Genomic DNA, 15763 nt, shown 5'->3' on the forward strand with positions numbered 1-15763 from the left:
TGTGTGTAGACGGGCCGTTGTCTCCCTTTGAAGGAAGAAGTTTGCCCGCTGAGAGCGCTAGAATGCCCTTTGTGGCGGAGGGAGGTTTGAAATGGCTGGCTAAAGCGGCAGAGCTAAGGAGGTTTCAGCTTCCCTTGTGAGTTGGTAACTGGCTCAAATACTTTGTGCTCACGAGACAGAATTTAGGGAGCTGATTGCTGTTGGAGTCCCCTGTACCTCACTTTTCTCCTGTGCACTCTCTCTGGTGGGCGCGATGCCATACTGGGCGTCCTGTCTAGGTGGGTGGGGTGCTGCCGGGAGGCGTCTCTGCTGGAGGTAGAATCTGGACATTGGGGTGAAAACGGAATTCCCTGCAGCCGGGCCAGAAGTGTACATGTTGGGGGTGGGCACTGAGCGAGTCGAACTGACGAGGGTCTGGCCGCCCAGGCTGGGGCGGCTGGAGTGCTGCTTGTAGCGAGGGAGTGGTGACAAAGCAGCCAGCGAGGGTCTCGGCGCTGGTGGTTGGTGCTGCCCCAAGCTGCGACCCTTTTCACGGGGTGGGGGGGTGTTCAAGCAGATTCCGGCCAGATCGGATCCTAGGGCACCCTGCCTCGTTGTACTGCAAGGACATATTGAGAGGAGCCAGAAGAAAACCTTCCCGTTCCCCCGGGGGGGGATGGTGCTGTATCCCGCTGCCCTAAGCCTGCCACTCCCTGCCCTGGGAGACAGAGTCTAGCTGCTTCCTGCTTTGCCAGCCAGCCTGCCTGGTTGCTAGGGGATGGTTGCCAGGCTTTGTGTTGGGCAACAATAGCCCAGGAGGATGACTGGCATTGGCAGTGAGCTGGCAGCAGCCCGGGCAGGGGCGGCGTAGCCTGGAGGAGGCGGGCACGGAGGGCATGGATTTGGAGGCAGACCGACCATACGTCCCTCAGGGGACTCTGGAGACAGACTTCCCCACCCCGTTGTACAGGTGAGAGGCTCACTGGCGTCCGCCTGCAGGTCTCTGGCTCTTCTAATACCCGGAATCCCTCGCCGGCTGGGGGCAGCGAGAAGCGGGGCTGGGAGCCAGGCCCTCCTGAGTCCCAATCCCAGCTCTGTCACTACGCCTCGCTGGGCCTCAGTTTCCCCGGTGGTAGAGTGGGGATGATGGTCTGCTCCCAGAATGCCATGGGGGGGGGGGGCTGTGCCAGGCAGCCGAGGTGGCGGCCAAGAGGGAACAGAAATACCTCTTCAGCGGGGATGGGAAGCAACCCTGAAACCAACCCCTCACTGCCGGCTGTTCTCCTTCATTACCAGGTTCTCAAGGGACCCCCTGCCCCCAGGCCATGTAAATCTCAGGCTCCTGCATGTTGCGTGTGGCTGGCAGGCAGCCTTCGCCTCCTTTAGACAGCAATTGGTTACTCGTTAGCATGTGCGTGTGCGCTCTGACCCCTGGGTGAACCAAGGATACACGTGTGTGTGTATGTGTGTGTTCTGACCCCTGGGTGAACCAAGGATACACGTGTGTGTGTGTATGTGTGTGTGCGCTCTGACCCCTGGGTGAACCAAGGATACGTGTGTGTGTTTGTGTATGTGTTCTGACTCCTGGGTGAACCAAGGATACACACGTGTGTGTGTGTGTGTGTGTTCTGACCCCTGGGTGAACTAAGGATACACGTGTGTGTGTGTATGTGTGTGTGTTCTGACCTCTGGGTGAAGCAAGGATACACACGTGTGTGTGTGTGTGTGTGTGCGCACATGTGTGTTCTGACCCCTGGGTGAAGCAAGGATACACGTGTGTGTGTGTGTGTGTGTATGTGCACATGTGTGTTCTGACCCCTGGCTGAACCAAGGATACACGTGTGTGTGTGTGTGTGCACATGCGTGTTCTGACCCCTGGCTGAGCCCATGTGGGTGTCCTAGGGATCCCCCATTCTCCACTGTGGGGAACAGCTTTCTCTGAGCTCCTACCCCAGCTCGCTGAGGCCTGACCCCAGCAGCCTGGCTCCGAGCTCAACTGCCATGCCCGAGGCGTGCACTCCCTGGAGCAGGAGCCAGGTTGGCCCCACGTGTCTCCTCCCTGTCCCGCCGGCCGTGCAATCCCTCCTTCGGCGGGAGCTAGGGCAGTGACGGCTCCTTTCCCCCGCAGTGACGAGTACCTCACGCTGCGCGGGCCCCGCAACGCCCCCGTCCTGAAGCAGGCTGTGCGCTGGAAGTGCACCCCCATGGGCCGAGACGCCATCCCCCAGACCTGGTACACGGGGCTGACCAACAGCGACAACCGAGACGTCTGGTACAAACTCACCAGCGGCCTGAGCCGCGAGGCCTACCACCGCTGGGCCCGCTCCCTTGCCGAGAGGGAGCGGAAGACCTTGCCCCCCGGTAAGGAGGTGGGGCTGGGAGTGGGGGCCGCGTGCGGAGATGGAGAGCACCGGTGTACGGAACTTGAAACCCGCCCTCCGTCTCGTGTCCTGCACCATGCCCGTCTGCAGAGCGAGACCGTTCCCAGAGCCGGTCGGCACAGGGGGACCCAAGAGCCACTAAACCCTGCAGCTGCTATTGCCGCTGCGCCATGTCCGCTTGCAGCCCGCGGGAGCCCCTTGCAAACCCCTGCGCTGCCTGCACAGGGTGACAAGCTGCTGCCAAAATGCCTCCCCTGGGGCAGGGCACCAGCCGCCTGTTTCCAAAACTCATCCTGTTGATACCAACAGCTGGCTCCTGGCATCGCCCAGACCGGTTCTGGGGAAGGTCTTGCTCTGCAGATGGGCCCGTGCTGAGCAAGGACAGGCGAGTTTTCCCACAATACATGGGACAGCTCAGTGCAGGGCCGAGAACCGTGGGGGTGACCCCAGCGTTCCTAGCACCTTGCCCGGGGGAATGCAGCACCAGTGAGGACACAGTAACTGGGGGCGAATGTGCAGGGTGGCTGCTCACTTCTGGGTCTTGCACTGTGGCAGGAATCCTGGGTTCCATCCTAGCTCTGCCCCCAACTCGCTGTGAGACCTGTGGGGCCGTCACCTAACCACTCTGCTTTCTGCTCTCTGACGCTCATTGGTGCTGCATTCCCTGAGGCATCGGGCTATTGATCTCAGCTTGCTGGCTGGCTACTCATCTGTATTGTCCTTAAGACACGTTTGTAGGATGCTGGGAAATAGAACATCGACTAATCGTCCTTTTCAAAAATCTCTGCTGCGGCTTGTGGCGGCCTCATATTCTGTGTGTCCAGCCCCTAGCGCACAGAAACTGCAGTGACGGACCAGGACTCCAATGGCATGGCAACAAAACCTTGCAGCAGTGAGTCTCCGAGTCCAAGGCTTCAAACTCGGCCTCGTGCTCTGGGGCTGGAAACAGCTGTACAGACGCTCCCGTTTGCCTTCGGAGACCCACCCCTGCGCTGGGTCCCGGAGCTGGAGCGGGAACATCTGCACAGCTGTTTCCAGCCGGGGAGCGCAAACCCTGGGGGAACAGGGCTGTAGCCCTGGCCTCTTACACTCACTGCCGGGGGGCAGGGGTCTTGCAGTGTAGACGTGCCCCAAGGCACTTTGCTAATTAAAAAAACTACTAAGAATGTGACTAAGACGTGCTGAAAGAAACCTGACTGATTACCTTGCAGATTCTCCTCCTTTTGTTTGGCTAGATACGTGTTAAACACATGATTGGAGCAGCCATTTAATAATAGCCCCAACCAATGCCCTAAAAGCTACTGGGGCCGACTGCCTGCTGCCCTGTGTCTGCACAACACCAGTTGCAGGGCAACGGCGCGTCAGCCCAGTTCTGCGCTCGCTCTGCCCTGGCGTGAGTGCTGATGGGGTCAGACGGGGGAATCACGTCTGTCGTTTTATAGGCCCTGGGAGTCTCATCTCTCCAATGAATGCGGAGGTGATGTGGATCCAATGCAAATTCATGGCATGGGGCATCTTTCCGTGCCAGGCTCCTTTAAGGAGGGAGCCGAGCGTGGCAATGTCAATCTGCCTAGATGATGAGTTTTTAGTCAGTGTGTGTTATCCTAATGCCTGGGACCCCACCGTGCTGGGCGCTGGGCAAACACAGACCAAGGAGACGCTCCCTGCCCTGAAAACCTGACTGGCCAAGACGAGACAATGGCTGGATACAGGCCGCCATGTGAGCCCATGGAAACACGGCGCTGATCAGCATGACCAGTGGCCTAATCGCTGTCAGGCTTTCTGTAAAGGAACTTCTTGAGCTGACCTTGATTCCCAGGCAGGGCCGATGGGACCCCCTCTAACCGTGCGTGTACGCGGGTGCCTGGCTAGCCGGCCCTCGGGGGAGCCGGGGCAGGGATTGCACCAGAGCTGCTGTAGTCAAGGCCAGGGGAAACGCAGGATTTCCACAGGGGCAATGTCAAGGCCGTGCCGTATGCAAGCGACGCTGCAGGCAGTGGTCGGGGGAGGGAGGTCCAGGGCCAAGGGTGCTCCAAGGCTATGGGAAGTGGGAGCAAGTCAAGGCTCTGATGTTCCGCATGAGTCATGCACCCGTCGCTGCTTCTGCGCATCTGCCCCTTGTGGGAATGTGCCAGGGCCCTCGGGGGCATGTTGGGGACTCAGGGCCATGCTGCACACTGGGCACTCGGGGTTGGTACGATGCACCAACAGTCCAGCAGGGGGAGCTCCCGTTCTTTGCACAGCAGCTGGAAGGACCGGGACAGCTGTGCCGGGAGCTTTGGCACCTGTTTTGGAGGTGCGAAGGAGCTCTCCTCTGGACTGCGGGGGGAGGCCCCGGGGCCGGTCACCATGGATCAGGGCGTTAGGCAAGTCAGCCTGGACGACGCCACGCTGACTGGGTGTGATGCAAAATTGCATGAGCTGGGCCTGAGTTTCTGCAATGCAGGGGCTGAGAACTCCCTCTGCCCCCATGCCCTGGCTGCGGCTTCGCCCACGCCCCCCACCAGCCCATCTTTCCAGAGTCCCGCTCCTCCCTCTTCGGGGAACGCCGGCTCAGCTTTGCGCTTCACGTGAGGTTGCGAGACACAACGTTGCTTGCTTGTGACCTCCTGGGAAAATCTCGGTTGGGGCTGAAATTGTCTGTGCCAGGCCCTGACCCCCAGGTGACGCTTTGGGGAAATCAGTTTTCAAGTACCTGACAAGCTGAGGCGGTGGGGGGAGGGGGCAGGGAAATGTATTTTCTAGGCATTTAAACCCAGTATTTTGCACATGGGTTTGACTGAGGTGTAAAATGTCACACTTGGCTAACCAGCCAGTGGAACCCCTTGCCACGAGACATGAACGCGGCCCGGAGTTTACACGGTTACAAGAACAGGCTCAGAGCTGTGGTTATTAAAACGGGCCAGAGTTGTGTTAAGCAGGATGGTAAATAGTTATAAGGCAGGTGAAGCGGCAGGTTTCAAGGCATTAGCCCCTGGCTAACGGGCTGAGCTCAGCAGGAGCGTTCCCTGCTATGAAGATTACTCCCACACTGTCTGTCACGGGTGCTGGAGCACGCCTGGAGCACGCCTGGCATCTCCTCGATCCGCGCCTGGCTGGGCTTCCTCCCCAGTGACTCTGCTGTGCTTGTTTTGCTCCAACAGCCTATGCCCAGCACCTGCGGGAGGGAGCGTGGTTTGACCCAGTGGTCCCTGCCCAGTACTTGGAGCCCAGCACCAGGTGGGGGGCCTTCCTGTGGAAAGACAAACCCGTCCTAGGGAAGGAGTATGGTAAGAGCTTGTGGCTTTGATCTCGAGGGCTGGGGGAGTGAGTGGGCAGAGCAGGTCACTGACTCTGACCCCGGAGGGACGTTTTGCTGCTTCTGAGTCTCCTCCCTCTCCTCCCCTCGCCATGTCCCCCCCACACACACGCACACGCAGGGGGCCCGGAGGCAGTGTGCTGGGGGACTCCTGGCGCGAGACCTTGGGCAAATCGGGGCAGGGCTAGTGATCCGGCCCCTCCTTTGCCGGGTGCCCTGGGGGGCTGGGGGCGAGTCTCATGCCATTAGCCTGAGAGCATGTTTGTAAAGGGGGAGGTGGGTTCAGGTGCAGCCTGGCCAACCTGGCCTGTCCCCCCGGCCTCTCACACGTGGGGCACATCCCTTCTCCTGTCCCCTAGCCGCGAAGCAGGGACAAGACCCGCAGCATCCCGAGCGCCCTGGGGAAGGCGTGTGAAGGGGCCAGCAGTGTTAAACCAGGGGCGAGGTCTGGCCGGGCAGGCCCCTGGGTCCCCTGGCTGCTCTCAACGTGGTTCTCAGAGTCTCTCCCCTGCCCCCCACTCACCTGCTCTCTCCTCCCCTCCAGTTGTCAACCGTAACCGCGCCAGCAGTGAGCTGAAGGGCCACGCTGGCTACGTCCCCTGCCTGGCCGCCCACACGCCCGCCTTCACCACCAGGGACTTCCGCACCTGGACGCTCTTCAGCCACCAGCCGTCCACCCACCAGTAAACGCTGCTGTGCCGCAGGCTGCCTCCGTCGGGCTGGGGGGAGGGAGGCGAGCGGGGCTGGGGGGAGCGAGCGGGGCTGGGTCGCCCGAGTTGCTGGGCTGCCAGGGGCTCCCGGATGTCCTGCTGCAAGGAGCCTGGCTCTGGGCCCGTGGCTGGCTGGAGTTGTGGCCAGTGGCCCTGGGTACCCGCGGCAGGCCTGCGTAGTCTGAGCAGGCCCTTCCCACCCATGCGCCTGCCTCAGCCGCTGTGCCACCCCCAGCGGGCTCCCCCCGGGGGAACACACAGCCTTGCCCGGCTGCCTTCCCAGCTCTGCCCAACCCCTGCCCCTCGGTCGAGCCCTGGGGCCGGAGTGGGCAGCAGCCAGAGGAGTTAACAGCCCCCCCCCAGCCGTTCATTTCTGCCCGGGCAGGCACTGGCGCTGCGCATGGGCAGGGCCAGAGGGCTCCTGGCAGGCTGTGCACCCAGCAGCCCCTCGGCTCCATACCCCTCAGCTCGCTCCTTGGTGTGATGCTCCCTGCCCAGACTCACGTCTCTCCTGCGCTGGCCCGGCCTGGAGCTGCCTGGCTGCAGGGTCCCGGGCTGGGCCCAGGTGCCCCTTGACATGCACTTACTGGGGGTCCTCTAGGGCTCACCCACTGCCCCCAGTCCGCCCTTCCCCTGGCAGCAGAACCTGCTCTGGGCTCCTCCCCACACTGCCTTGGGGCCTTGTAGGGGACACAGTTGATGCTGGGGGCAGGCGTTCAGGCCCCCCATGTTTCGCTGCTCTGTTCTGCCTCGGCGGCACCACTGCTGCCCTGAGCTGGCCGTGCCCGGGGCAGGGCCCACCCAGCATCTCGCCACTGCTTTGTTCCCGCTGCAGGCAGCCGTTCTGCGCCATCTGAGACCATCTCCCAGGCCCTAGGACTCTCCTGCCTGGGCAGCTGGGCTTACCTGGCCCTATCCCCACCCCCCATCTCTCCAGGACCCACTCGCTCACCAGCACCCCAGAGACTCATAGAATCTCAGGGTTGGAAGGGACCTCAGGAGGTCATCTAGTCCCACCCCCTGCTCAAAGCAGGACCAATCCCCAGACAGATTTTTGCCCCAGATCCCTAAATGGCCCCCTCAAGGACTGAGCTCACAACCCTGGGTTTAGTAGGCCAATGCTCAAACCCCTGAGCTATCCCTCTGCCCAGTGTCCAAGCTCCCCAGTACCTGGCTCTGATGGGTCCAGGCTGGAGGGTCCTGCTGCAGGGCAGGGGGATAGTAGGGACTCAAGTGGCCCCCTCCACCCCCACCCAGTGGGACCCCTCTGTCCCGGGCTCCCAGCCCCCCCTGCAGGACTAGAGCTTTGCCGCAGACACATGAGCTGGAGCCAGAGTGCGGGGCTGGCTTGCCTTTATTAATAACAGAACCCAGCCCTTTGCCCCAGACCCTCCCCTGGCACTACCTGAGCGCTGGCCTGCAGCACCAGGCACTGGAGGAAGGGCCTGTGCCAAGCCGAATGGAGAGCTTGGGCACAGGGCGTGAGGCCGAGCTGGATTCTCACCCCAGCCTGGGGCGGTTGGCGCCAGTGGGTTGGTTCGGGCCCTTGTTCTGCTCTAGGCGCCGGCTGGGCACCGGGGCGCTGGGCTTGGTTCCTGAACGAATGGGGCGGGGGCCGTACCCACCGGTTCAGTGCTATGACACGGACCCCCAGCCCCCTGCCTGTAACTGACCAGAACCCGCGGCCCAAGCTCTGCCACGGTCCTCCCAACAGCTGCAGGGGACCCGCAACCCCCTAGGGGGCCTAGCAGCCCCATCTCCCACAGGCGGGACAGAGGTGAATTCCAGGCCTGGCTGGGGCCCCTGGAGGCTGACAGCAGCTGCCTCCCACAGCAGCCCGTGCCCGGAGGGAGCCCCGTCTCCCCAGGAGGGGCCCTGAGCACGCGCGAGCCCAGGGTGTCTCAGGCCTTGGCTACACTGGCGCTGTACAGCGCTGCAACTTGCTGCGCTCAGGGGTGTGAAAACGCCCCCCGCCCCAGTGCAGCGAGTGCAGCGCTGTAAAGCGCCAGTGTAGTCAGCGCCTGCAGCGCTGCACGCTCGCTCGGAGAGGTGGAGTACTTACAGCGCTGCCAGAGAGCTCTCGCAGCGCTGGCGGCGCGACTACACTCGCGCATCACAGCGCTGCCTTGGCTCCAGTGTAGCCAAGGCCTCAGACAGCGGCGGGGGTGACGCTCGGTGCTGGACGGAAGGTCAGCAGGAGGCTTGTGCCTTGCAGCTCCATTGCATTGCACAGCTGCTGTGAGAGCCAGGCAGCGTCGCTCACTCGGGACAGGGCTCCCCTCCCGGCCCGGCTGGATATTCTCACGCTCTCCAGTGGCCAAGGGCCCCCGGCGGAAGCCGAAAACGCCCATTTCCTTTTTGGCACAAGGACCGAGACCATTGAGTTTTGCTGCCTCAGCTGAAGGTTGCGTGAAAGTTGCTTGCTCAGGGCAGTCAGGCCCTGCGTCCGTTACAGCTGAGGTTGCAAACCCTGCAGTTGGGCAGGAATCAGTTGCACCAGGGCTTGTGCAGGTTCCCAAGGGGAAGCTGGTGCGCTATTGAACCCAGCACAGGGGGGCTTTAAGGCACACGGTTTAAGTGCCCGACCGCTCAGAAGGAGACGTTCAACTTGTCCTCTGCATCAGCACCAGCACTGCTGTGTCTGCATTTCATCCACGAGGAGTTGTTCCTGGTCCAGGCCTTGTCGGTTCATTTCCCTCCCCTGGTCTCCTTAAAAATCAGTCCCAGCTCTGCTGAGGGCAAGACCCAGCTCAGGATGAGGGGAGAGCCGTGGGATTCCAGCCCCTTTGGCAGGGGTGGCATCTGCCAGCCGCAAGCCTGGTCCTTCGGGCACCCCCTCCGGTGCTGAGTGCAGCCTGACTCCTCCCTGGTTTCAGGTCGTCTTGTATCTTTACATAAACAAGAGAAAACTGGTTAAGCAAATGAGTGGGGCAAATTACTGCAGCTGCGGGGGGGCAGCAACAGCGTGAGAAGACAGGCTGGCTCAGGGGTCCAGGGCTGGGCACCTGGCGTGGGTTCAGCCCCTCCCCTGTAAATGGAATCGCCCCCAGTTCCTGGGGGGCCAAGATGTGAAGCCGCAGCTGACTCCCCCCTGCAGGGGGTGGTAACGCCGCCTTTCGTCCAGCTAACAAAGCCCCCGGCTGGTGTGTGGCGGGTCCTGGGGCTGCGGCGTGGGGAGTAACCCGAGGGCCGGCTGCAGACGAAGCAGCCTGCAGCCCACGTGGGCCAGGGCTCCCGGCGCAGCCGAGCCTGCCAGCCTGGGGCTAGTGCTGCTCACAAGCGGGCAAGCTGTGATGGCTGCAGGGGCACGGGCTGCGCCCACTGGGGAACAGCTCAGTCACTTCCCATCGCTCACTGACTAATGGGGTTTAATTACCGCGGCTCTCTAGGAGGGGACGGGGAGGCAGAAAGCCAATTGCTCTGCGGCTGGGGCCTCCTCTGCCCCCCACGCACCCCATGTGAAATGAGCGTAACGGGAAGAGCAGGAAAAGGCCGAGCGGCTTCGCAGCCATGGGCCCAGAGCCCGGGGATTTACACTCATTGCCGCCTGTTAAAGGAATAACCCGCCCTGCACAGCCCTGGCAGGAGGGATTGCTGAGCAGGAGCATGGCTGCCTGCTGCCCCTGGGCCATGGGGCCGGGAGCCCGGACTCCTGGGTTACATGCCTGGATGTGCACCCAGCGCCTGCCCTCTGTAGGGCCAACAGCTGCAGGCTCCAGTGAGGCCTGCCCGCTTCGTACCCGGCGCCCAGGGGCGGTCGGAGACCGGGGGCAGCTCCCTGCCCGTTTGCCTTTGCTGAGCCTCCACCAAAGGCAGCGGTTAGTGCCCAGGGAAATCCTGCCTGCTGGCAAGGAGCCAGCACCTCTGGGCCTCAGTTTCCTCATTCCCCCCTCCCTCGTGGTGCCTGGGCGGGGCTCGGGGCTGCGGGTGCTGGGGAGGAAGTGTGACCGACATGCAGGGTGACCACTGTTCCCTGCCAGGGCCAGGGACTGGGCTGGAGGCACCCGGAGGGGGACGTCTGGCAGGCTCTGGAGATTTATCCTGAGGCAGCTCCAGCCCCTGCGCTCCCCTGTCAGGCGTCCCCTTTTCCTTGCTGGCTGCAGGGTGTCTCTAGGCTGGCAGGTGCTGGCCTGGGCGGGGAAGCCACGCTCGGAGATGGGTCAGCACAGGGCCGCTGCAGCTGGGACCGGGCCAGTGCTGAGCTCCCAGCTGGGGGCAGGAGCCAGGCACGGGCAGGAGAGGCAGAGACGGGCTGGGCTGGGGAGAGGAATCACCCCCTGCTCCCCTGGGTCTTCCCCAGCTCACCCCACTCCAGCAAGGGGCTCCTGTCCCTGGCAGCTGCTCCCCTCCCTGCCCCCCCTCCCCTGGGCCCGAAGATCCAAGTCCCCAGGTGAGTGTGGGGGGCACATTCAGCAGGGAACCGCAGCGGTGAGAGGAGCAGAACGTGGGGCGGCCGGTAACGTGGGTTGAGGAGGGGACGGGGAGAGCAGTGGGGCTCCAGGCTGGGGGCAGGGCACGGAGAAGTCACATGGGGAGGTCACGTGCCCCCCTTTAGCTGGTGCCCCCCTTTGTGTCCCGTTTACTTGGCTCGTCGGGGAATTGAGATTTGGCTGACGGACGTTCCCGGCCCGTGGCCCGATGTCAAACAGAGAAAATAAACTGCCGCCACAGCCGGGCAGTTCCTCGCCTGCTCCGTCTGCACGCCACTCCCCGGGAGACACCCAGCCCTGCTGGGGGCTTTCACCGAAGAGCCCTTCAGCCCCCAGGATCTGGGCATTGCCTTCTCCGGCCCCCAGCAAAGACCCTGCAAACGGAGCGGTGCCGCCCCGGAGGGCCAAGCCCCCAAGCTGGGGTCCAGCTGCCGTGGCTCTCGGTGGGAGTCATTGAGTTAAGGGCCCTGTATTTTCCATCAGGAGGCTGGGGGTCCCCCAATACGCCCAGCCAGCAGGGGCTGGCTGGCTGCTCGATCTCCCCTTGTGCCAGGCCCAGCACAGACACACGAGACAGCAGCCCGAGGAGGGGACGTGACCTGCCCAAGGGACCCAGGGTTTGGGGTCCCGCTGCTGCCCTGACCCCTGGACCATGGCTGGGAGCGGGGGCTCGGGCCCTTCCCGCTCGCTGGTTCCCTGCTCCCCCCGCGGGGCCCTGCTACTCACTGGTGTAGGTCGAGCTCTGGCCAGGCCCCCATTGACATCAGCTGCTGCTCCAGTGCCACGATCCGCAGGCCAATGTACCCCGAGGACAGCAGCAACACCACCACCCTGGGGGGAGGGCAGTGTGAGCAGAGAGAGCCGGCCTGGCCTGGTACGCCGGGCAGGGGCATTCACCCGGGCGGAGCCGGGCTGACGAACAGCTGCTTAGTGCCCGGAGCCCAGGGCAGGGTGCCCACGGGAGCTGGGCTTAGCTGGAGCAGAACCGCAAACTCCAAGCTCTCGTGTGACGGCGGTTAGCCCCACAGCGTTGGGAGCCGCCGAGCTCCCTCTGGGAGTGGCACAGCCCGGCGGGGAGCTAGGGAACGCAGCAGCCTGCTGCCCCCAGATGCCACCCACACAGCGAGAGGGACTGTCTATGCACGGCGCAAGGCACAGCAGGGGAGGGAGCCGCGGGCAGGACCAGCGCAGGGGAAGAGCCGGCAGCCAGGACGCCAGCCGGCTGGGGCTTCGGCACACAGACCGGAGACCAGCACGTTCTGACCCTGTGCCAGGAGCACCAGGCTGAGTCCACGGGCACTGGAGCTAAGGGGGGTGGCACTGGCACACGGTGCCCTGCTATTAGCGCTGCCCGGTGCCACACTCGAATAGCCCCGTTGGTGCCCGCTGGCCCGACTGCCCCGGGACTCACAGCAGCAGGTAGATGAGGATGACGACGTTGAGGGTGCTCAGTTGCGCCCACCAGCCCCTGGGCTTCTTCTTCATCTGCCTGCCTGGCCACGTGCCCCCTGCCGGGAAAAGGACATCACTGAATGGGAGAAGGCAGGGCTGTGGCCCTTAGCTACCCTGGGAGGGATCGGGGGGACCTGCCACTGCCCAGCCCCCCAGGACTGCACAGTCCCCCCTAACCCCCCCCGCCCCTGCCCCCCGAGCCCCAACTGCCCCCCAGAGCCCCCACTGCCCAGCCCCCCTCATGAGCCTGCATAGCAGCCACCCTCTGCAGCTCCGAGGACAAAGGACTCTCCCTGCGGGGGCTGCCGAGCCCAGAGGGCGTACATCATCCGAGTCCCATAGGGATGCCACGGCGAGACCCCTCCAGGGACTGGCTCCCCTGCCTGGTGCCCGGGGTGTGTACCAGGTGGCAGCCAAGGTCCATGCCAAGCACCTGCCCCCGGTGTCAGTCTGAGGTGACGGCAGTGAGGCCAGCCAGGCTCCCACAGCCTGCTCAGACTGGCCCTGACCCTGCAGCAGGGCTGGCGAGGGGGTGATGTGCCAACGCCTGGCAGCAAACACCACAACAGCAGCTCTTTGCCCCATGGGCAGACGTGTAGCTGGGTGGCACATCTGGGGCTCAGCAGCAGGGGATGCCAGCTACCTCCCTGCCCAGTTGCCCGGAGCTGTCACAATGCCCTGAGTGGCTGCAGGCGGGTCCCCAGTGTCCTGTGCCAGTGCCCACAGGAGAGCAGGCGCAGGGGGTCCTGCCTGGGCACCCCCACCCTGAGCCAAGCCAGCGAGCCTGGGTCTGAGGGATCCACTCACCTGTGCTCGGCGCTGCCGTCTCCTCGCCCTCGTCCTCTCTGCTCTGCTTCGGGCCCAGCCCGTCTGCACACACAACGGGATACCCAGTCACTGGCGCTGCCTGTGCCCAGCCAGGTGCCAGGCTCCCGTGTGCCACCCCCAGGGAGGTTGGGGGACTGTGGCTTGTGGGCCGGGCATGGCGTGTTCTGCCTGCCTTTGGGGGTCCTGCTGTCCCAGGCAGGGCAGGAGATCCAGCCGTCACCAGCTCCACCCTGCCATGGCGCTGGAAGGGGCTGAGTGGAGGCTGGTCAAACTCATTCCACCTAATGCAAGCGACTGTCGGTGGAGCCAGGTTCCTGGCCGGACGCTGCGACGCTCAGACACAGGCCGAGGGCACAGGATGCTGCCCGGAACGGAAGAGAAGGGAGGCCCCTAGGGAGCTCCTCGCTGCACTTGCACGCTCATTTGCACGTGGGCTGCTGAGTGTGCGAGGGCTGGGGGGGGCCAGGCTCTGGGCAGGGGGTGCGGCTGAGGGCCCTGGCTCACCTTGCTGGTCCAGGAGGCCGTCAGACTCGGGGGGGTTCAGCTCCAGGTCCGACTGGCTCGAGGTCTGGGAAAAGGGGAAAAGCTGCAGGTCACAAAAGGGGCCCTGTGCTCCCTCCCCACCGCTCGCTGGTCTCTGCCTCCTCCTGCCATCTCGCCCTGCTCTCCCTCCCCCTCCCGCGGCACAGCACCGCTCAGGGTCGGCTGCTCAGAGCAGCTCGACACCCAGTCCTAATTCTGGCCCCTCGGAGATGCACAAAACTCCTGCCTCTCCCTGCAGGTGCCTAACCTCCCTCAGCGCCTCAACTTTCAGGACAAAATTCCCTCGGCACCTAAATTCCTGGGCCTGGGAACTGCTGCCTCCCTGTGGGCCCCTGGATACGCCCCTCCTGCCTGCGCCCCGGAGCGAGTCCCAAACACGGGGGGACGGGCGCTTGGCAGGGCCCAGCCGGTGGCATGTTCGGGGAGCCACTGACTGGACCAGGCCCCACTCAGAGCTGCTGCCACCCACCTTAACCGTTAGCCCGGGGCTCAGAGCACCCTGCTGGGATGCGGGGGAGCCCAGGTTCAGCTGGCTGAGGGGCAGACACAGGATGTGAGGAGGGGTCTCCCACCTCTCGGCAGGGCGCTCGACCCACTGAGCTAGGGGACAGGCTGACGTGGGGCCTGGGCTCCACCAGCTGCTCCCTCCCAGCCCAGGGCAGCTTCTGAGCCACTCTCTCCGCTCCAGGCGCCCGTGTCTGAGCCGGGCCCTGCCGTACCCTCAGGCAGGGGGCGCTAGTCCGATAACAAGCATGAGGCCAGCTCGGCCGCTCCGGGGCAATCAAAGCTCCCTCGTGCCATCCGATCGGGCTGGGATGGCCAAGGGCTTGGTGGCGAAGGGCGGGGGTGCCAGAGCCCTGGGTTACACTGGGCAGGGGGCTGCTGAAAACAATGCCCTGTGCAGCGTGCTGGCCAGGGGGGCCTGGCTCCCCAAGCGCTTTGCAAAGACACGGGCAGTGCCAACGGGTTTAAGTGGCAAAGGAGGGAGGGGCCACCGAGGAGCAGGGGGCCAGCTCGGGGGTCTGCCTCGGCCTGGGGCTTGGGTTCGGAGCCCCTCCCACTCCTGGGAGTTTGGAACGGGCGTTGGGCTCTGCCCTGGGCTCACAGGCCGGGCTGCTCCAGCTGCCCCACAGGGTCTCTCTGACTGGGGCAGCCCAGCCGAGAGGGGCAGAAGGGGGCACGGAGAAGCCCCAGACAGCCAGGATTGCTGGCCGGCAAGCCACCTCCACCCGGACCGGACAACACCAGTTCTGGGAAAGCCCAAGCCCCCGGAGCCGGGCAGCAGCCAGGCAACCAAGGGCACGTCCAAGCCGCCAGGGTGCCCAGGCAGGTGTGTTCCTGCGCACACGGGGCTTAGAGAGTCACCCCCCCGCCCCGTGACCTTGCAGCCGGGCGCCGAGTGGGCACTGAGCCGCCTGGCAGCACAGGCCCAGCCTCGGAACGCACAGAGCGCCGGGCGCTGTGGTGCCAGGGCCGGCTCTCCCTTTTTTGCCTCCCCAAGCAACGAAGCAAAGGGGAAAAAATGAAAACGCTGCCACCGAACTGCCGCCGAAGAAGAGGAAGAAAAAAAAAGTCGGCGTGCCGCCCCAAGAGCAGACGGACTGCAGCCCCTTCAGATTTGCCGCCCCAGGCACCTCCTTCCTTAGCTGGTGCCTAGAGCGGGCCCTGCCAGGGAGCAGCTGGCCCAGCTCTCAGGAATCTCCATGGTTTGCTAACAGTGGCGCCAGCCCCTCTGCCCTGCTGCCCACAGCCTGTGCCGCCAGCTAGGGGGTCGGGGACCTTACCAGAGCCTTCTCGCGGAGCTCGGAGCTGGTGTTGGCGGGCGAGGCCGGGGGGCTGCTGCTCGTGCTCCCGTCCTGAACAACAAGAAAGAGGAGAGTGAGCCCAGGGCCGGCGGCAGAGCCCTCGAGCCGCTGGCCAGCCCAGCCCTGTGGTGCGCAGTGCACAGGAGACGGGGCTTTCCCTGACCTGGGGGACGGCTCCCAGGATGGGTCACCTCTGGGACCTTCTTTCTCACCGAGTACGTTAGCTTGACCCACTCCCTCTGGTCTGGAACACCGGGGCCGAGGGCAGGAACGAGGGTCATCGGCCCAGTGCCTGTGTAGGGGGGGCCAGGGCTGGCATGGCCGTGGGGACTGAGGG

The 15763-nt window shown here is 64.1% G+C and overlaps 2 protein-coding genes across 2 annotated transcripts in view; one reads left to right on the plus strand and one right to left on the minus strand.

Moving 5' to 3' along the window:
• Nucleotides 1-875: 875 nt before the first annotated feature.
• On the plus strand, nucleotides 876-6345 carry CUNH19orf71 (chromosome unknown C19orf71 homolog). The gene is made up of 4 exons (XM_024218368.1): nucleotides 876-949; nucleotides 2108-2340; nucleotides 5504-5629; nucleotides 6203-6345. The coding sequence occupies exons 1-4, from the start codon at nucleotides 876-878 to the stop codon at nucleotides 6343-6345; spliced, it is 576 nt and encodes a 191-aa protein (XP_024074136.1).
• A 2161-nt stretch (nucleotides 6346-8506) lies between these two features.
• Nucleotides 8507-15763, minus strand: part of LOC112119647 (GRAM domain-containing protein 2A-like) — a 14103-nt gene continuing 6846 nt past the window's right edge. Inside the window, exons 7-12 of the mRNA XM_024218382.3 lie at nucleotides 15406-15477; nucleotides 13583-13646; nucleotides 13058-13120; nucleotides 12210-12306; nucleotides 11525-11629; nucleotides 8507-9256 (exon numbers count right to left, since the gene is read on the minus strand). Of these exons, the coding sequence (XP_024074150.1) occupies nucleotides 9241-9256; nucleotides 11525-11629; nucleotides 12210-12306; nucleotides 13058-13120; nucleotides 13583-13646; nucleotides 15406-15477 (417 nt within the window). The 3' untranslated portion in view covers nucleotides 8507-9240. The remainder of the gene's footprint in view (nucleotides 9257-11524; nucleotides 11630-12209; nucleotides 12307-13057; nucleotides 13121-13582; nucleotides 13647-15405; nucleotides 15478-15763) is intronic.

The sequence above is a fragment of the Terrapene carolina genome, unplaced genomic scaffold, assembly GCF_002925995.2.
Source record: "Terrapene carolina triunguis isolate 2854851 unplaced genomic scaffold, T_m_triunguis-2.0 Scaffold194, whole genome shotgun sequence".
NCBI classification, from domain to species: Eukaryota; Metazoa; Chordata; order Testudines; family Emydidae; genus Terrapene; species Terrapene triunguis.